We start from the raw sequence: 22,487 nt of genomic DNA, 5'->3' as shown, positions 1-22,487 counted from the left end.
TTACTCCCATAGTGTCACAGACGTGTCCCATTGACTTACATTGAATCAGCAGTTTTTCACCCGCCTGCAACATGAAGTGAAAAAATATATTTGTTCTTTTATTGCCCATTTTCTGGCAGCAGATCCGTCTCATAATCAGAATTATGAAGTTTTGTTTCAATTTTTTTCAAAAAGGACATATTTTTTCCCACCCCAAACATTGTCCCTGAATTGTCCCCAGGATCCTGTTTGTGGACTTCAGCTCTGCCTTCAACGCCATCCTCCCTGGACTGCTACGAGACAAGCTCTACCAGCTCAGCCCGACTCCCTCTGCAGGTGGATCACTGACTTCCTGAGGGACCGGAGACAGCACGTGTGGAACTCCTCAGGGCTGTGTCCTTTCCCCCTGCCTCTTCTCCCTGTACACAAACTGCTGCACCTCCCGTCACCAGGACGACACCTCCCTCATCGGGCTCATCTCGGACGGTGATGAGTCTCCTCCAGGAGAGCGGTGGACCGGCTGGTGTCGACAACCTGGAGCCGAACGCCCAGAAGACAGTGGAGATGATCGTGGACTTCAGGAAAGACACAGCCCCATCATCCCCCCTCGCCCTGACAGACTCTCTCACCCAGGACCTCCAATGGGAGCCAACCATCAGCTCCCTCATCAAGAAGGCCCAGCAGAGGATGTTCTTCCTACGGCAGCTGAGGAAACTTAAGTTAAGTTATACTGTATTGTATTAACCTCTGTAGAGCTGAGAGAGAGCTGCCGACCAAGATGCTGGTGCAGTTCTACATGGCCACCATCGAGTCCATCCTCTCCTCCTCCATCACCGTGTGGTCCATCCTCATGTCCTCCATCACCGTGTGGTCCATCCTCACCTCCTCCATCACCGTGTGAGTCCATCCTCATGTCCTCCATCACCGTGTGGTCCATCCTCACCTCCTCCATCACCGTGTGGTCCATCCTCATGTCCTCCATCACCGTGTGGTCCATCCTCACCTCCTCCATCACCGTGTGGTCCATCCTCATGTCCTCCATCACCGTGTGGTCCATCCTCACCTCCTCCATCACCGTGTGGTCCTTCTGTAGAGAAGGTGGTTGACTGTGAGCTCCATCTCTCCAAGTCCTGTTCACACCCAGGACTCGGAGGCGTGTGGGTCGGATCACTGCTGACCCTTCTCACCCTGGACACGGACTATGCACCCCCCTCCCCTCAGGCAGGAGGCTACGGTCCATCCAGACCCATAGATCCGCCACTTGAACAGTTTTTTTCCCACAGCCGTCAGACTCATGAACGATAAAGACCTAATCACTCAGGACAGACTGTAATCTGCTCTATTGCACTATGTGGTTTGTCCACACATAGATCCACTGCACCTCTTATCACTTTATATCACTTTATATCACTTTATCACTTTATCACTTTATATCACTATCACTTTATCCACCATATGTAAATCCAATCAATTGTTGTCTGTATTTTTATCTGATTTATTTTAATGCATGCATGCCCCTAAAGCCTTATAGTTTAACGTTTATAGCTTATTTTTATCTAAACTCTGTGTTATATGTGTTTTTTGTTTAATGTTGCACGTCTCACCAAGAAAAAATCCTAGTTTGTGAACCTGTTTACAAACAATGGCAATAAAAACTATTCTGATTCTGATTCTCTTCTGCACCGGCCTGTAGGAGCCTTACTTACACTGCGTTCCAAATTATTATGCAAATTGGATTTTTGTGTCAAAAAGGTAAAAAACAACAATAAGGAAACTCATGGATGGTATTGTGTCTTGGGGCTCTATGAATCACTGACATTAACAATTGACATTGACTAATTGACGTTAGTAATCTTAATCTGCATTTTCTGGACTTCTTTCCTCTGGAGCCGACAGAGAAATTTAAATATCTCGGCGTTTGGCTGGAAACTCATCTTTCTTTCAAAGCTCATGTACACGCCCTTACCAATAAACTTAACTTTCGTCTCAAAACATTATACCAATCGATAGATTGTTTTAATTTTCAGGTAAGGAGAAACATTGTCTCTCAGCTGTTGCTACCTATTCTAGACTATACAAATATTATATATTCTAGCACCACTGCCACTTGTTTACACTCTCTGGATGTGGTCTACAACAGCCTGTGCAGATTCGTCCTTCGCTGCCCCTATAGGACACATCACTGTGTGATGTTTGAACAGTTGTCCTGGCTTGGACCTTCAGCTAGAAGACAATATCACTGGCTACAACTTATTTTTAAATGTATTTACTTTCAGTATCCAAATTATTTGTCACAATATTTAGTGCTTTACAGTTCACAATACAGCCTTCGTCACCATGATCAGATCTTCTTCATTGTCCCCAGAGTCAATAGAGAAATGGGGAAACATGCTTTCTGTGTTAGGGCCCCTCGTGATTGGAATAATCTTCCAGCTTCCATTCGTTCCATTACATCTTTTTCACTGTTCAAATCTGCTCTGTTAACACATCTCCAGAGCACCTGTCTTTGTTTCTAGCTTATCATACGCATCTACATTATATGTTATATATATGTGTGTATATATGCATGTGTTTATGTATATATGTTGTGCTTATGTATATATATTCATAATGTATACATGAACACAGAAATAAGTATACATATATAGTTGCATGTGTGTATGTGTAAACTTTGTACATTGAGTGCCAACTTTCTTCGTATCTGTATATCTGTGATGAAGGGTTATACTAGAAAAGGTATTGTCTTGTATGCATTATGTTACACCAGTGGTTCTCAAACATCTCACACCAAGTACCTTTCAAAACACTTGACCCTTGAAGCACCTTCATGATGTGTTTAAAAATAATCATAATAATCATAATAATCATGTAAAATTAACCTAAAAATTGTTTAAATTGTGTCTAGTGGCATAAACTGGTGACTGGCTCATTACTTTGGAGCGCTTTGGACCTAAGGGGGGTGGAAGGTGCTGTATAAGTGGTGGCCATTTACCATAAAAAACACAGTTTGGGAACCACTGTATTCCTTCGATAATAGGTGGGGAGGTGAAATATGAGAGCTAGTGTGTGTGTGTGTGTGTGTGTGTGTGAGTGAATGTGTGTGTGTGTGCGTTAAGGTTTTGTTTATTATTATTATTTAGTTTTTATTGTATTATTATTACTGTTATCATTTTGTTTGATTTGATTGCATCTACTCTGCTGTTTTCTGTTCTATTTTTCTTGGACATTTTTAGGACCCCCATGAAAACGAGATGATTCATCTCTTGGGGCTGATCCTCTAATAAAATGTTCATAAATAAAAAATAAATAAATAATCTCAGAGACCTGGGATGATTAGTTTTCAGGTTAAGCCCAGTTAAGGGAAAAACTACTGGAAAAGGGTTTGATAATTTATAAAGTTAATATGTCAATGTAAAGACGACTCTTTCATGAAAACAATAAAAAAATAATATCTAAAAAATATTAATCTTTGACAATTTTATGGCCGTGTAAAGCATCAAAATGCACCGAACGTACGAAACACTCCCAGTGGTGGCAGAAAGTTAACGGCACAAGGTTTATTTGTCACCAATAAAAAGTTTCACATTTTGGATTTGCCTGATTCTTTGTCTTTGAAAATGAAAATTAAAGCCACTTTTGTGGAAAACTGCAGGTTTTATAGACATGCATGTTTGGAAATAAATTATGTACAAACTCCATTTGTTTACGATGTTGTGACGTCACGAAACGTCATTGGTTTTAGGGACAAAGTTTCATCGTTTTTTTACATTAAAACTTCTGTATAGAAATAAAGCCTGATGTTTGTATTTCCTGTTTATGGGACACACTAAAATGTAGAAAATTATGTTTTATGAATTTAAATGTAAATTTCTGCAGTAAATGTGGCGGTGATTTTTCCCAGAGGAAAAGTTTTTTTTAATATAATTTTTAATATCATTGAAATTATTATTTTTTTATACACACTGTTAGAAAACATCCTAAAATGTCTGCAAATGGTTCATTTATGTATTTATGTGGTTTAGTTTTTACACAATAACCACCAAAAAGCAGAAAGTGTACAGACGATCTCAAACATGTCATCCCGCCCTTGTCCAGCAGAGGCCGCTGCTCTCTGGGTCAGCGCGGCCTGGGCGGAAGTCACCTCTTTTTTGTTTGTTTGTTTTGTTTTTTACACATTTGTGCGGAGTTGGAGCCATGGATCTATCATAATAAACGGTTGGAGCGTGGATGTTTTATAATCTGGAGTGACTGCGCGCGCCCGGGGGTGAGAGACGAAGGAAAACAAATACCTTAAAATAACGCGAGAAACAGCGGTAAAAGTCACCCGTGTGTCGCACGCGGAGGCAGCTGTGATGCTAGCGGTGCTCAGGGCTAACGCTAACTCCGCTCTGCTGCGACATTAATCACACGTTTGGGCTGAAACTGAAGCGAGAATGAACCATATGAGGTAAACTAGTGAGTTTGTGTTTGGAAATTGAAACAAAGCTATTTCCACTCATTCAAGGGCGCTGATTTAAATTGCCCATATAAGGTAAACTAGTTTCATAAAAGGCCAATGTTACACTCGCATTTCCTCTTTTGTGTTCATACATTTGTTGTAGATGTGGATGATCATAAGGAGGCCTCGCTCCTTTAGGCAATAAGAAAGAATGTTTGGGAAAACTTGTGCAAATCAAACATTCAAACTTGAGCTGTAGATACTGACATAAACATGAGGGGAAATATATAGTTTTATTGAATGTTTTCACATCAAAATCAGGCATGTAGCTCCAAGTAGAGAGGGCCAACATTGTCGATGTTTTCTGTGAACAAGTCATGATAGAGCCTGGTTAAATTTGTGCAGAGAAAACTTCCTTTGAATCTGTTGAATCTGCAAGCCGACTATTGACTCTCAAAGGCCTGACCAACCAGAGCTTTTGTGGAGCAGGAACAATGAGCTGGAAAGAGGAGGAGGAGGGGGGGGGGGCAGCAGAGGTTTCATCCACAGAGGTGAGGGGGGGCTCCTTTGGGGAGTGTAGTAGTCTCTTTAGCTACCGTTGTATGTTATGCATCGTGGTGAGTGTAAGGATGACACCAGGTTAGTTGCGTGCTCTTTTAATAGAGGCCATTCTGGCAACAGGCTTCAGGTAACAACAACACTCATATCAGAATCACTCCGCATATATGCGGGCACTATTTAACATCAGTATATATGCGCGGCACTATATACTACAGGGAGGGGCTTTCCACACAGAGCTACTTTTGGAGTTTGTTGCTGATTCACAGTGAGCTGATGGGGGAGGGGTGATACTGTATGTGTGAATGAGAACAGAGGGAGGGGGAGGGTCACACCAGGTCAAACTACATTTAGTGTTTTACAGAATAATGTGAGTGACACATGTGGAGATAATATTTCAGTTATTCTGTTCATAACCTTGTTTAACAATGCTAAGGTTCATTTGATCCCGGACACTAAACTATGCACAATTTGTTCTGAGACCCAAGGACAGTATCTCAGCTGCCTCAGAATTGAATGTTAACTATTTGAATGACTACGTATACAACAAGGGCTGTAACAACTATATAATGATATGTGAATCTCAATGCTTGAATGTGGACGGACTTGAGAGAGACATGGGAAGTGCTCTGAATGCAGCATGTCGCCTCTGACTTTGTGCTCTCCTGATTGTTGCTCGTGTTAATAAATCTGGCTCTGGACACGATCCGCTTCTCTCCGGGAGTTTTTTGGTCATATTTTAAACTTCCACAGACACTAACTCCTGTTTCTGTCTGCAGAGAAATGGACCCAGCTCAGCCTCTGCAGACTCCCCGCACACAGGGAAAGACATACAGCTGTGAGCAGTGTGGGAAAGGATTTACTGCATCACATGGTCTAAAACGTCACATGAGAATCCACACTGGAGAGAGGCCATACAGCTGTGAGCAGTGTGGGAAGACCTTTACTAAGTCATCCCACCTCAAAGAACACATGAGAATCCACACTGGAGAGAGGCCATACAGCTGTGAGCAGTGTGGGAAGACCTTTACTCACTCATCCCACCTAAAACCACACATGAGGATCCACACTGGGGAAAAGCCCTTTGAGTGTGGCCTGTGTGGACATGTGTTTACTGAATCTGCAAGTCTTAAAAAGCACATGAGGATCCACACTGGAGAGAGGCCATACAGCTGTGAGCAGTGTGACAAGACCTTCACTATGTCATGCAGCCTCAAAGACCACATGAAGATACATGCTGGGGAAAAGGAATACAGCTGTGATGAGTGTGGGAAGTCATTTAATCAGCTCTCAGTTCTCAGGGGACACAAGAGAGTCCATGATGGACTAAAGCCGTACGAGTGTGAGCAGTGTGGGAACATATTCAGTCGGTTGTTTGCTTTTGAACGTCACATGAGAATCCACAATGGAGAGAGACCATACAGATGTGAGCAGTGTGAGAAGACCTTTACTCAGTCATCACACCTAAAGAACCACATGAAGAGGATCCACACTGGAGAGGAACAGCTGTGATGAGTTTGTTTCAGATCTTTTCAGATCAAATGTACTTCATGACATGAACATGTCTGTGTCCTTCACAGAGACTTATGTTTTACAAATACTGATGCTGATGTTTTTAAGGGAGGTCATAGAATGTAAATCTTCATCTAAATCTTACTGATGTGAGAACAGTTTTTGTCACAAATATGTGATCATCTTAGTCTGACCTTCAGAAGTGCAGGACCAGAGTGTTGCGTGTGCGCAGTGGAAATGCTACAAGCCCAAAAAGGAAATATGAATTTTGTTGTGTTAAATGATGAAGTCATTTTTATATTGTTTCTGTAACGTTTTCTTGTTTTTTCATTGGGTTTTTCGACGCCTTCAGTTTTTCTTCATAAAACTTTGTCTTTATTAGAATAAAATATTGGTTTTCAAAGATTTTCAATCAGTTTTGTATCATTTTGTTCTTGTTTTGTGAAAAGACGTCAATGGACTTTTCATTTTAAAACATTTTAGTTTAGTTTTAATTCTAGTCTTTGAATGAAAATGTTTTTAATTTTACTCAAGATTTACTCAAACAATTGTTTATATTTTTATTTATATTCTGCTCTCATTTTATTTGTTTTAGTTTAAACCTTAAAGATTTGTTCTTCATTGTGTTTAAGGCGCCTTTATTTACTATTTCACTGATGCTTCATTTCCTGTTTGTTCTGAAACCCTGAGTGTCTCCAATAAAGAATAATCTTATCTATGGAGTTCTGGATTGTGATGGATTCCCTGGGACCGTGAATCGAGGGTGGCGTTGTCGGACGGCGTTGGTCGGCGTTGGACTGCGTTGGTCGGCGTTGGACGGCTACTACAGGACAGAGACCTTTTTCAAATGAAGACTTTTGGAGATGTTTGCAAAGGGCTCGTCCTGGTGTCAGTTGGTCCGACGTTTTGCGCAGTCACTATTGTCACTTTTTTTTACTTTATTTTAACAATGCTGACATACATACCACTTACAAGACAACACATTGACATAAGACAGTACAGAAAAGGGAATGGAATGTGTATGAAGGCAACATAAAGAGAAAATAAAAGTGTAGTGTGTGTGAGTGAGTGTATGTGTGTGTGTGGTTATACGTTTCCTTTTGTTCTAAACATGTTGACCTAATTTACAAGCGTAAGTTACAGCTAGAGAAAAAAAAAAAAAAAAAAGAAAAATCAAAAAAGAAAAAAAAAAAAGAAAAGGGACAAAACTCGAAACATGTTTGCTTATAAGATATTATTTTGGCTTACTAATTCAAGTGCTGCTTCGCTCGTCACTACCTCTGTTGAATGATTCTTGCTGGGATTTGTAGGGATTATGCAGACAACGATTGGGATTCCCATTACATATAAGTACATATACATATACACACATGAATATTTCTCCCTTTTCCTATTTGTATTGTATTTCATTTGAAAGGTTTGTGTTATTATTATTATTATTATTATTATTATTATTATTATTATTATTATTATTATTATTGCTATTATTACTTCTCCCCTATTCCAGTGTGATCGGAGAATGCACCGATTTTCCCCTCAGTGCCTACCCATTGGAGAGGGGGAGGGCAGCAGAGGGGGAGAGCCTCTCCCCTCCCCAATCGCCCACACCACATAGTGGAGGAGGCAGATTGAAGGAGGAGGCACCAGTAAGAGCAACCCCCTACCCCTTGGGAGGAGGTCTGCCCCGGGCGATGAAGGCTCTTCTTTCAGTCATCTAGTCTCAGACCAGTACCGATACCAGCGTAACTATAGGATTCCTTTTAGAAGTTGATTCTCCTACCCCCCTTTTGTAAATTTTGTTTGAATTTATTTATTTATTAACTTATTTTTAAAAATTGTGCTTTTACAGTTTTGGGGTAAATATAGTAAGCATAATCTCCACAAAATGTCGAATCGACGACTATGTAATCAGTCAATATTAACAGTAATAACAACAAAGATGGTAGTGCAGATAGAAGCAGCCCATAGAGAGAAGGGTAGATTAATAGACAACATCAAGGGAGAAAGAAAAAAAACAAAAACACAGGCAGTAAAACAATGAAATATATACATACATATATACATACATACATACATATACATAGAAGGAACAAATAGAAGGAGGGGCAAAATTAATGAATACATAAATAATATATAATTACTACGATAATAGTAATTAATTCTGTAGGAAATTAACCAGGGCTGACCAGCTAGTAATGGAAGAGTCTTGATTGTCCAGAGACATGAACTCCAAAGAAATATGATTTAGAAGCAGGTTTTTCCAGTGGGATATGCTTGTGTTGATTCTAGATTTCCAATTCACGAGAATGGTCTTTTTGGCGATGGTTAAGGCCACTATGAGCAATTTATTGTCTATGTGGGGATCCGTGTTAATTACTGAGGTATCTCCTAATAGGCAGAGAGAAGATGATAATGGGATGTGACGGCCCAGAAATGAGGAGAGATAATCTATAATGTTTTTCCAGAAAAGTTTGATAGGTGGACAATCCCAAAGTGCATGAATGTAGTTATCCTGAGTGTTCAGAGTGCAGTAGTTGCAGATGTCCGAGTTGGTGTGGCCCATTTGTGCTAGCCTGTGTCCTGTGTAATGTGTCCTGTGAAGAATTTTATTTTGAATAAGTTGTATGTTTGCATTGTTTGATATATTCTGAATATTGGTACATATGGATTTCCAGAATTGTTCATTCGGAGCAATATTTAGGTCTTTTTCCCATTTCTTGGTTGGTATGGATATTTCTTTATTAGATTGTTGAATGGTTATATATATTTTGGCTATTATTTTTTTTGTATGTTTAATATTCAGAAAGGTTAGAATTGGAGTTGGTGGGCTCAGATTGAATGTCACTGTGTTTTTAAGTTTTTCATTTGTAATCATACTGTACTTAAGTGTGTTAGTCGTTCATTTCTCCAACTGTTCACCATGTGATACTTTACTGACTTTTGCAGCGTCTGTTCCAGTCGTGGCTGGAGCAGTCTATGGCACCAGCGTTACAGTCTCTGGCACCAGCGTTACAGTCTATGGCACCAGTGTTACAGTCTATGGCACCAGCGTTACAGTCTGTGGCACCAGAGTTACAGTCTATGACACCAGTGTTACAGTCTATGGCACCAGCGTTACAGTCTATGACACCAGCGTTACAGTCTATGACACCAGTGTTACAGTCTGTGGCACCATTATTACAGTCTATGGCACCAGCATTGCAGTCTATGTCACTAGTGTTACAGTCTATGACACCAGTGTTACAGTCTATGGCACCAGTGTTACAGTCTATGGCACCATTATTACAGTCTATGGCACCAGCATTGCAGTCTATGTCACTAGTGTTACAGTCTATGACACCAGTGTTACAGTCTATGGCACCAGTGTTACAGTCTATGGCACCAGTGTTACAGTCTATGGCACCAGCGTTACAGTCTATGGCACCAGCGTTACAGTCTATGACACCAGTGTTACAGTCTATGGCACCAACGTTACAGTCTATGACACCAGTGTTACAGTCTATGGCACCAGTGTTACAGTCTATGACACCAGTGTTACAGTCTATGGCACCAGCATTACAGTCTGTGGCACCATTATTACAGTCTATGGCACCAGCATTGCAGTCTATGTCACTAGTGTTACAGTCTATGACACCAGTGTTACAGTCTATGGCACCAGTGTTACAGTCTATGGCACCAGCGTTACAGTATATGGCACCAGTGTTACAGTCTATGGCACCAGTGTTACAGTCTATGGCACCAGCATTGCAGTCTATGTCACTAGTGTTACAGTCTATGACACCAGCGTTACAGTCTATGGCACCAGCGTTACAGTCTATGGCACCAGCGTTACAGTCTATGGCACCAGCGTTACAGTCTATGGCACCAGCGTTACAGTCTATGGCACCAGTGTTACAGTCTATGGCACCAGCGTTACAGTATATGGCACCAGCGTTACAGTATATGGCACCAGCGTTACAGTCTATGGCACCAGCGTTACAGTCTATGGCACCAGTGTTACAGTCTATGGCACCATTATTACAGTCTATGGCACCAGCATTGCAGTCTATGTCACTAGTGTTACAGTCTATGACACCAGTGTTACAGTCTATAGCACCAGCGTTACAGTCTATGGCACCAGTGTTACAGTCTATGGCACCAGCGTTACAGTCTATGGCACCAGCGTTACAGTCTATGGCACCAGCGTTACAGTCTATGACACCAGTGTTACAGTCTATAGCACCAGCGTTACAGTCTATGGCACCAGCATTACAGTCTATGGCACCAGCGTTACAGTCTATGGCACCAGCGTTACAGTCTATGGCACCAGTGTTACAGTCTATGGCACCAGCGTTACAGTCTATGGCACCAGTGTTACAGTCTATGGCACCAGCGTTACAGTCTATGGCACCAGCGTTACAGTCTATGGCACCATAGTAAACTCTGCACGGGCTATCGGAGATGTTGTTATTGTTCTCCTGCGCTGGCACTTGTGTGGATTTGGGGATTTCTCTGACGAAGGGGGGACACGGACTGAGCGATGGTGTGAGTGGTTTGACGCAGCAGGTGGAGTGAGTGACAGAGGCGCTGGGCCAGAGGGAGAGGACAGAAAGTGGTTAGCGGTAGCTCGAAATCTGATCAAAAATAACGAGAATGGACACGCATAAATATCCGAGTCCTGATTGGGAGGTGTTGTCCGATTCCAATCGATTTCCGATAACGTGATCGGATCGGGACATCCCTAATTGTTATTCTTGAAGTAGATTTATCATATTTGACCGTATTTCTGCTCCAGCAAAATTGTAATGAGGCATCTGTACTTTTTATTTTTTCAAAGTCAAAACCAATCTTTAGTTCCTACTCTGTCATTTGTAAGTGCATGATTGATTACATTAACAGAGACGTTTGTGAAAAACCTCCTATACAGTCAGATACAAACAATAATCAGTCAAACAGTTGGTGAAGCGCTTGCACCACCATCAAACCCACAGAGTGGAATAAAAGAACAAAAAGCACAAAAACACTTTCACTTTAGTTACAACGTGCACAAGCTGAGACTTTGTTTTGTCAGGTGAGAATGTTAACAGTACTTTTTCTTATAAGTGTCTTTTCACTCAGACATAAAGACACTTGTTCTTGTGGCTGAGCTCATTTCCTATTTGCTGTTTCTTTATTTCAAAATAAAAGCCCTGTTCTTACGGTTGTGCCGCCCTGATATTTTAACATTACAAATTGTCGGACAAAAGGTTTTTAGTTTTCTCAAAACCTTTATAACTATTAATATTCACAAATGAGGCTTATTTGAAAGATATTTAATACACAATTATGCCCTGATGTTTTATTTTTCATTTGTTACCCTGAAAATACCATTTTCAGAAGCTTTATTAGTCTAATCGTTTGCTCGGACGGTTGCACCACCTGACATTTCAGGGGTTTGAGGTGTGAAAACATTCAAAAATATACATTATTGAAATGTCATGAAAATGTGTTTAAACTAAATCGGTTTTGTAGAATAAAGTGATAAATGTAATGAAAAGAACAAATTATTTTTAAAATAAATTTAACACTCGTATAAAAACAGGCACGTCCTGAATGACCCGTATAGTCAGAGACCTTTCACACCTGCAGCCCGAACCTTCTTGACCTGACCTAAATTATGTCAAATAAGTAAGATTTAGATGAAGATTTACATTCTATGACCTCCCTTAAAAACATTAGCATCAGTATTTGTAAAACATAAGTCTCTGTGAACGACACAGACATGTTCATGTCATGAAGCACATTTGATCTGAAAAGATCTGAAACAAACTCATCACAGCTGTTCCTCTCCAGTGTGGATCCTCTTCATGTGGTTCTTTAGGTGGGATGACAGAGTAAAGGTCTTCTCACACTGCTCACACCTGTATGGCCTCTCTCCAGTGTGGATCCTCATGTGACGTTCAAGATCCTGTGACCGACTGATTGTTTTCCGACACTGCTCACACTCGTACGGCTTTAGTCCATCATGGACTCTCTTGTGTTGCCTGAGAACTGAGAGCTGATTAAATGACTTCCCACACTCATCACAGCTGTATTCCTTTTCCCCAGCATGTATCTTCATGTGGTCTTTGAGGCTGGATGACACAGTAAAGGTCTTCTCACACTGCTCACAGCTGTATGGCCTTTCTCCAGTGTGGATCCTCATGTGCTTTTTAAGACTTGCAGACTCAGTAAACACATGTCCACACAGGCCACACTCAAAGGGCTTTTCCCCAGTGTGGATCCTCATGTGTGTTTTGAGGCTGGATGACTGAGTAAAGGTCTTCCCACACTGCTCACAGCTGTATGGTCTCTCTCCAGTGTGGATCCTCATGTGGTTTTTGAGGCTGGATGACTGAGTAAAGGTCTTCCCACACTGTTCACAGCTGTATGGCCTCTCTCCAGTGTGGATTCTCATGTGACGTTTAAGATTGCATGATGTAGTAAATCCTTTCCCACACTGCTCACAGCTGTAAGTCTTTCCCTGTGTGCGGGGAGTCTGCAGAGGCTGAGCTGGGTCCATTTCTCTGCAGACAGAAACAGGAGTTAGTGTCTGTGTCACTCACATTATTGTGTAAAACACAAAATGTAGTTTGACCTGGTGTGACCCTCCCCCTTCCTCTGTTCTCATTCACACACACAGTATCACCCCTCCCCCATCAGCTCACTGTGAATCAGCAACAAACTCCAAAAGACACTTTGGAAACAGGATTCCTGTCGTTTTGCTCCTCGTTTAAACTGCTGAAAAGCCTGGCTCCAAAGAGTTTTTCTTTTTCTAAAAAGTGCAATGATCCGTGAGACAATGCTGGGCTGTGTATCATAGTTTTAACCACGCTGGTTTTTGTACATCAGTAATAAAAAGGTGAAGCTTAAATCGAGCGCTGGAGCTGCAGAAGAAAGTCCAGTCTATGTTTCCCCAGCTCACACAGACAGGGTCACACAAAGGCCCAGAGTCCAGCTGGAAGTCACTGGGGGCTTTTATAGCTCTGTGTGGAAAGCCCCTCCCCAAAGGAGCCCCCCCTCACCTCTGTGGATGAAACCTCCGCTGCCCCCCCTCCTCCTCCTCTTTCCAGCTCATTGTTCCTGCTCCACACCTAAAGCTCTGGTTGGTCAGGCCTTTGAGAGTCAATAGTCGGCTTGCAGATTCAACAGATTGAAAGGAAGTTTTCTCTGCACAAATTTAACCAGGCTCTATCATGACTTGTTCACAGAAAACATCGACAATGTTGGCCCTCTCTACTCGGAGCTACATGCCTGATTTTGATGTGAAAACATTCAATAAAACTATATATTTCCCCTCATGTTTGTGTCAGTATCCACAGCTCAAGTTTGAAAGTTTGATTTGCACAAGTTTTCCCAAACATTCTTTCTTATTGCCTAAAGGAGCGAGGCCTCCTTATGATCATCCACATCTACAACAAATGTATGAACACAAAAGAGGAAATGCGAGTGTAACATTGGCCTTTTATGAAACTAGTTTACCTTATATGGGCAATTTAAATCAGCGCCCTTGAATGAGTGGAAATAGCTTTGTTTCAATTTCCAAACACAAACTCACTAGTTTACCTCATATGGTTCATTCTCGCTTCAGTTTCAGCCCAAAAGTGTGATTAATGTCGCAGCAGAGCGGAGTTAGCGTTAGCCCTGAGCACCGCTAGCATCACAGCTGCCTCCGCGTGCGACACACGGGTGACTTTTACCGCTGTTTCTCGCGTTATTTTACGGTATTTGTTTTTCTTCGTCTCTCACCCCCGGGCGCGCGCAGTCACTCCAGATTATAAAACATCCACGCTCCAACTCAGCACAAATGTGTAAAAAACAAAACAAACAAACAAAAAACATGTGACTTCCGCCCAGGCAGCGCTGACCCAGAGAGCAGCGGCCTCTGCTGGACAAGGGCGGGATGACACGTTTGAGATCGTCTGTAAAGTCAGACACTTTCTGCTTTTTGGTGGTTATTGTGTAAAAACTAAACCACATAAATACATAAATGAACCATTTGCAGACATTTTAGGATGTTTTCTAACAGTGTGTATTAAAAAATAATTTCAATGATATTAAAAATTATATTTAAAAAAAACTTTTCCTCTGGGCAAAATCACCGCCACATTTACTGCAGAAATTTACATTTAAATTCATAAAATATAAGTTTCTACATTTTAATGTGTCCCATAAACAGGAAATACAAACATCAGGCTTTATTTCTGTACAGAAGTTTCATGTAAAAAACGATGAAACTTTGTCCCTAAAACCAATGACGTTTCATGACGTGACAACATCGTAAACAAATGGAGTTTGTACATCATTTATTTCCAAACATGCATGTCTATAAAACCTGCACTGTTCCGCAAAAGTGGCTTTAATTTTCATGTTCAAAGACAAAGAATCAGGCAAATCCAAAATGCGAAACTTTTTATTGGTGACAAATGAACCTTGTGCCGTTAACTTTCTGCCACCACTGGGAGTGTTTCGTACGTTCGGTGCATTTCGATGCTTTACACGGCCATAAAATTGTCAAAGATTAATATTTTTTAGCTTATTTTTTTATTGTTTTCATGAAAGAGTCCTCTTTCCATTGACATATTAACTTTATAAATTATCAAACAGTATTAACCCTTTAAATGCCAGTGTTTGTCATATACGACCATCAGTAATGTTGAATAATATGAAATAATTCTAAAATTACACTTTTTTTTAAACCATGGCTCCTGTCAGTGTGACCGGCCTGTCCGTGTGGATAATCAACAGGAAGATTCACTTTGGTGTATTTTTTGTTATACTGTAAAGTCAGTTTGTTTAGTTGGCTGTTACCTGGCTGAACACTGCTAAAGGGGTGGATTTTTAAATGGAGGGGTTTGATTTGTACTATAAAAATAGAGAGAAGAAAGTGGCAATACATGTGTTGATTCACAAAAGAATGGAGGATATGACCATAGCTCTTGATGATTTAATGGAATGCAATTACAATTGAAGTTTCAATAGAAAACAACAAAAACAAAATTATTGTGGGTTGTATATGCAGAACACCAGGATCGAACGTCGAAGTCTTCACTGAATGGATAGAAAATATTTTCTCAAACTCGAAAAAACAAATGTTTATTTGCGGTGATTATAATATTGATTTATTAAGTGAGTAAAGTCAACTGAGGAGTTTAATAATGCAATGTATAGCATGGGTTTATTACCCAAAATCACAAAACCAAGTAGAATTACTACAAGTAGTGCAACGTTAATTGATAATATCTTTACTAATGTCACAGAAAGTTGTACTGTGAGTGGACTGCTTTACGCCGATATAAGCCACCATCTTCCCATGTTCACCGTTTATCAATGTGGATATAAGAAACAGAGTGAAACAAGTTATTTTAAAAATGGACGCATAAAATCAGAGGCAGCTATTGATCAATTAAAAATGGATTTACAGAATCAAAAGTGGGAAGAAGTCCTAGAAGCTAATGACCTTGATTCAGCATATGACCAGTTCCTCAGAGTATTTACCTGTTTATTTGATAAAAACTGCCCTGTTACCAAATCTAGGATTCAGAAGAAGAATATACAAAGCCCATGGATGCCAAAGGGGCTCATCAAGTCATGTAAAAAGAAAAATGTGTTGTATAGGCAATACATAAAATGCAGATCTCCGGAGAAGGAGTATACATATAAAACCTATAGTAATAAGCTGACCAAAATTAAATTAAATTATATATTATAAATCGAGGGCTAATGTTTATCCAAACTACTTCTCTGATGAGGACAAAAGTATAACCGACATGAATACAGTGGTCAACGGTTTCAAACAACAAATTCTTTATAAATGTTGGACCAAATCTTGCCAGTAAAATAGTGTCACCTAAAGAAACCATGATCTTCGAATCTGAGGAAACCATCAAATCTTCAATGTTTCTAAGCCCTGTAGTTGAAGAAGAAGTCTCAGAAATAGTGCATGATTGTAAGAATAAAACATCAGTGGACTGGAATGATTTAGACATGGTAATGGTCAAGAAGGTCATTAGGGAAATTGTTGGACCATTGACTCACATCTTTAACCTGTCTCTTTGCTCAGGACAGTTTCCAAGCAAAATGAAGGTTGCCAAGGTCATACCGTTATTTAAAAACGGGGATAATCACAATTACACCAATTACAGACCAATTTCTATATTATCACAGTTCTCTAAAATATTAGAAAAACTGTTTTCTAAAAGACTTAACGACTTTATAGAAAGCCAGCATGTTCTCACCAACAGTCAGTCTGGTTTCAGAACACATAGATCAACGGCAACGGCACTTATGGAATTAATAATAGAAATAACAGATTGCATTGAGAATAAACAGATTGCAGCTGGTATATTTATTGACCTCAGCAAGGCATTTGATACTATTGATCATAATATTTTATATGGCAAACTCAAAAGATATGGTATCAGGGGAATAAGTTTAGATTGGATTAAGAGTTATTTAAGGAACAGGCCAATTTGTTCAAATTGGTCATTACAAATCCTCTTATCTGGAATTAAGCAGTGGACGACCACAAGGTTCAGTAATAGCACCTTATTTATTCCTATTGTATATTAATGATATTGTTAAAGTTTCTAAATGTTTCAAATGTATCCTTTTTGCGGATGACACCAGTATACTATGTTCTAGTGAAAGTGTGCTGCAGCTGCCAAGTCTAATCACATCAGAAATGAATACATTGAAACAATGGTTTGAGCTGAACAAGCTGTCCTTAAACCTAAGCAAAACAAAACTAATGATCTTTGGAAACTGTAAAAAAATACCCGAAGTAAATGTAAAAATCAATAATACAATAATTGAGCAAGTATGTTTGAATACATTTCTGGGTGTGATTGTCGACAGCAGAATCGGCTGGAAGCCACACATCAGTTATATTAAAACAAAAATCACTAAAAGTATTGGAATTTTAAGAAAAACAACAAGTGTACTGGATCAAAGAACTCTGCTCACCCTGTATAAAACAGTGATTTCTTCCATATCTGACTTATTGTTGTGAGATTTGGGGGAACACGTATAAGAGTACTTTACTACCTTTATTCATCTTACAAAAAAAGGCACTAAGAATAGCGCACAAGGTTGGTTATAGAGAGCATACAAACCCTTTATTTCATAAAAGCCACATTTTGAAACTTGAGGATTTAGTCAGTTTTAGGACAGCACAAGTCATTTTTAAAGCAAGACAAAAAGTGCTCCCAGAAAATGTTCAAAGAAGGTTCAAAGATAGAGATGGTGCATATTATTTAAGGGGGAAATGGAAATTTAAATACCCAAAAGTAGATTCAACAAAAAAGAGTATGTGTATAACAGTCTGTGGTGTAAAATTATGGAATAAACTGGATGAAAAGCTAAAAGAATGTGCGACTATTAAGCACTTTAAATGTATGTATAAAAACCTGCTTGTTCAAGAATACAATAAGAATGTAAAGTGTCAGGGCTGCAGCTGTTATCGCCCCTTGTCTGATTTCCATGTGACCGTCCTTGTTTCCTTCCACACTCCTACTTAAATAAATATATCAAACACATACAGCAAATACTAGGGCGAGCGAGAGGTAACCGGTGCTCGAGTGGGACCACCCTGGCACCGGGTCGCTAAAAATCCGGGGCAGTATCAGACAGCAGCAATAACCTGTTACCATTCCATACATAAGAATGTGCTGTAAGACAGTATTCTACACCTGATTCTATACAACAAAAGACGATGTAAACGTATTTCCTATGTTTGATCACGGCTGTGTATCTACATCCTGAACCATGTGTTAATTATGGTTATGTATATCTTAATTGTACCATAATGAGCTGGTGTCAGAGAACAAACCGGAATGTAAAAGAACGGCAGTTGTAAAGTTTGTAAAAGGGGTCGGCATAAATAAGCATTGTTTGCTTTAGCCAACTCCCTTTTGGGCATTATTGTGTTTCTTTTCTTTTTCTTCTAAAACTTGGAACTTGGAATTGCTCAAACAAACTAAACTAAACTAAAGAGCATCATGTGCCAGAAAATGACACAAATATCCCATGATTTCACAGCATTGAACTATATATTAATAAAATCATAAAATCTTTTTCTACATTTTAATGTGTCCCATAAGCAGAAAACAAATACATCATGGTTTATGTCTGTACATACGCCTCATATATAAACTAACTTTGGCCCCAAAACAAGTTTCATTTTGTGACGTCACAACATCGTAAACTACGACGGCAAATTAAACACAGACCGTAAAATGCTTTCAAAATGAATCGTCCATTTACGGGATTTCACAATATAGTGGCTAAAACCCACTGGGACAAAACTCTGATTCAAATTCTTTGAAAAACAATATTTTATTATAAGAAAGATACAATTAAGGCGCTGAAAAAGCAACAAAAAAGTTACAAAGATGCAACAAAATGGAGGATGAAAAGTCATGAAAAAGCAACAAAAAAGCATCAGAAACACAACCAAAAAGATACAAAAATTGACTAGAAACTTAGGAAAACAATTGCCAAAATACAAGAAAAATGTGACGACAACGTTTGTAGGTCTTAGCTTTCAAATGAGGGGTCACACTGGTCTATTCATAGGCTGTAAACTCCAGTCAAGAAGCTTCTAGATTTGTGTAATGAGGAACTGGAGAAAATGTTGTTGGTTCAGGTGGGGGTTAAGAGGTTAAAAAGTGTCAAATCAGTGAAAAGCTTTACATTCACTAAACACTAAAACATCAGCGAGTCTGAAAAATGAGTTTGAAAAACAGTCGACTCAATAAGTCTCTGTGAACGACACAAACAGGAATGAAAAAACACATGAGGAAAACAGCACAAGGCACTAGGCAATGAAGACACTATTTACATCAGGAAGATTTAGATGAAGATTTGGGCCCAATCTCAATTCTCCCCCTTAGCCCTGCGCTAAGCCCTTTCCCTTCGTTTTGCGCGTGCACGAGAGACGAAGGGGTGTCCCAATTCTAATTTGCGGTGAGGGAGAGGGTCACATAGCCCTTCAAGTGAGGGTTTTTCTGATGCACACTTCAGACGAAGGGGTAGGAGGAGTTTGACAAAACACGGAAATAAGCTGCGAAATAAATTCACGAACATCATCACTAAGAACTCTTACAACATTTATAAAGTTGCAGAACGCTTCGTTCATGACTTTATTCGCTTTGTGTAACAATTAGAACAGTCTATTGCGTTAAACGTGTCAGTTCTATGTTTTCGCTTTGCTGCTGCGAACGCTATATTTGCGCTGTATTGGCTGACTTTTGCGATTTCTTTCCAAACTTTCGATACGTCGCTATGCCATGACACACGGGGTTCATCGCCGCTGCGCCCGCTGTCTCCCCGCGGTCTCCCCGCTGTCTGTCTACCCGCTGTCTGTCTACCCGCTGTCTCCCCGCTGTCTGTCTACCCGCTGTCTGTCTACCCGCTGTCTCCCCGCTGTCTGTCTACCCGCTGTCTGTCTACCCGCTGTCTCCCCGCTGTCTGTCTACCCGCTGTCTGTCTACCCGCTGTCTGTCTACCCGTGCCGCTGTGCTCTGAGCCCAGACCCGTGCCGCTGTGCTCTGAGCCCAGACCCGTGCCGCTGTGCTCTGAGCCCAGACCCGTGCCGCTGTGCTCTGAGCCCGGGTCCGTGGCTGTCTGTCCCCAGTCTGAGCGCACCTCGGCAGCCTCCGCTCAGGCCCGGGCTCAGAGCGGAGGCTGCGGGTGCCTGTTCCCGCCCTGTGCGCACTGCGAGCGGGTCTACCTCTGTCCATCCCCGCTGAGTGTGCTACATGAGCAGATCTCTTGCAGCTCTGGCTGCAGCCACAGCGACTCACGGTAGAAGCCGAAACACACGGACGGGGGAAGGAGCATGTAGCACCGAATGAAGCAGAAACAGATGAAAATCTGTTGGGTTTAGGATGAGACGAATCCTGTTGTTTAGGTGTTACAGAACAGTATCGGTCAAGTGATGATATCGGTCAGTAGTTTTTTTTTTTTTACATAACCACAATCATCTGTGTTAATAGTCAGTGCAGTCAAATGGAGGGCTGTCCCATTTCTTAGGGCGGTCTTTTCAACCCTCGCCCTTCGCCCTTGGTTTCAGGGTGTAGGGAAAGGGCAAGGGCTAGGGATAGGGGTAGGGGTAGAAAAGAGAATTGAGATTGGGCCTTACATTCTATGACCTCCCTTAAAAACATCAGCATCAGTATTTGTAAAACATAAGTCTCTGTGAACGACACAGACATGTTCATGTCATGAAGCACATTTGATCTGAAAATATCTGAAGGTCTGAACAAACTCATCACAGCTGTTCCTCTCCAGTGTGGATCCTCTTCATGTGGTCTTTAAGGTGTGATGACCGAGTAAAGGTCTTCTCACACTGCTCACATCTGTATGGCCTCTCTCCAGTGTGGATCCTCATGTGACGTTCAAAAGCAAACAACAAACTGAATCTTTTCCCACACTGCTCACACTCGTATGGCTTTAGTCCATCATGGACTCTCTTGTGTTTCCTGAGAACTGAGAGCTGATTAAATGACTTCCCACACTCATCACAGCTGTATTCCTTTTCCCCAGCATGTATCTTCATGTGGTCTTTGAGGCTGGATGACCGAGTAAAGGTCTTCTCACACTGCTCACAGCTGTATGGCCTCTCTCCAGTGTGGATTCTCATGTGATTTTTAAGACTTGCAGAGTCAGTAAACACATGTCCACACAGGCCACACTCAAAGGGCTTTTCTCCAGTGTGGATCCTCATGTGACGTTTAAGATTGCGTGATGTAGTTAATTCTTTCCCACACTGCTCACAGCTGTATGGCCTCTCTCCAGTGTGGATTCTCATATGACGTTTTAGACCATGTGATGTAGTAAATCCTTTCCCACACTGCTCACAGCTGTATGGCCTCTCTCCAGTGTGGATTCTCATGTGACGTTTTAGACCACATGATGTAGTCAATCCTTTCCCACACTGCTCACAGCTGTATGTCTTTCCCTGTGTGCGGGGAGTCTGCAGAGGCTGAGCTGGGTCCATTTCTCTGCAGACAGAAACAGGAGTTAGTGTTGTGTCACACACATTATTGTGTAAAACACTAAATGTAGTTTGACCTGGTGTGACCCTCCCCCTCCCTCTGTTCTCATTCACACATACAGTATCACCCCTCCCCCATCAGCTCACTGTGAATCAGCAACAAACTCCAAAAGACACTTTGGAAACAATTGTAGTTTTGCTCCTCGTTTAAACTGCTGAAAAGCCTGGCTCCAAAGAGTTTTTCTTTTTCTAAAAAGTGCAATGATCCGTGAGACAATGCTGGGCTGTGTATCATAGTTTTTATCATAGTTTTTCTACATCAGTAATAAAAAGGTGAAGCTTAAATCGAGCGCTGGAGCTGCAGAAGAAAGTCCAGTCTATGTTTCCCAGCTCACACAGACAGGGTCACACACAGGTCCAGAGTCCAGCTGGAAGTCACTGGGGGCTTTTATAGAGCTGTGTGGAAAGCCCCTCCCCAAAGGAGCCCCCCCTCACCTCTGTGGATGAAACCTCTGCTGCCCCCCCTCCTCCTCCTCTTTCCAGCTCATTGTTCCTGCTCCACACCTAAAACTCTGGTTGGTCAGGCCTTTGAGAGTCAATAGTCGGTGTAACATCCTAGCCCTAGAAACGCTGTAACAAGGTAATATGTGGATGTATTGTAAGCACCGCGAGACTTTGTATACATGCATGAGATCCAATATGGCCAAGTAAACAGACCTGAAGTTATACCGGTTTGGTTATTCTACAATAATAAGTTCATGCCAGAGGGCAAATACAACATGGTGTCAGAGTAGAGGCCAGTATACCCACCGACAGAGCCAACAATGGAAATGTACGGCATTCCATGGCCACGGATGGACTGGGATTCAGCCAACTTGCCGGAGGCGTGGTGGCGTTTCAAGCAGCAAGTTGAGCTAACATTCTCAGGACCGCTCCGCGAAAAAGAGGAACCTGACAAATGCAGCTATCTTCTACTGTGGATTGGAGAGAAGGGACGCGATATCT

At 41.1% G+C, this 22,487-nt stretch overlaps 1 protein-coding gene across 1 annotated transcript; it reads right to left on the bottom strand.

Annotated features, from left to right (window-relative positions):
• Nucleotides 1-424: 424 nt before the first annotated feature.
• On the bottom strand, nucleotides 425-21,559 carry LOC306965079 (uncharacterized protein; the record flags this gene model as incomplete). The annotated part of the gene is made up of 3 exons (XM_079559323.1): nucleotides 21,141-21,559; nucleotides 12,608-13,007; nucleotides 425-513 (listed from the first exon to the last, which is right to left on the bottom strand). Exons 1-3 carry the CDS (start codon nucleotides 21,483-21,485, stop codon nucleotides 425-427), a joined length of 834 nt encoding a protein of 277 aa, XP_079415449.1. The 5' UTR covers nucleotides 21,486-21,559.
• Nucleotides 21,560-22,487: the final 928 nt, after the last annotated feature.

This window comes from Gobius niger (assembly GCF_951799975.1).
Source record: "Gobius niger genome assembly, chromosome: 7".
Classification (NCBI taxonomy): domain Eukaryota; kingdom Metazoa; phylum Chordata; class Actinopteri; order Gobiiformes; family Gobiidae; genus Gobius; species Gobius niger.
This window is presented reverse-complemented; position numbering and strand designations above follow the sequence as displayed.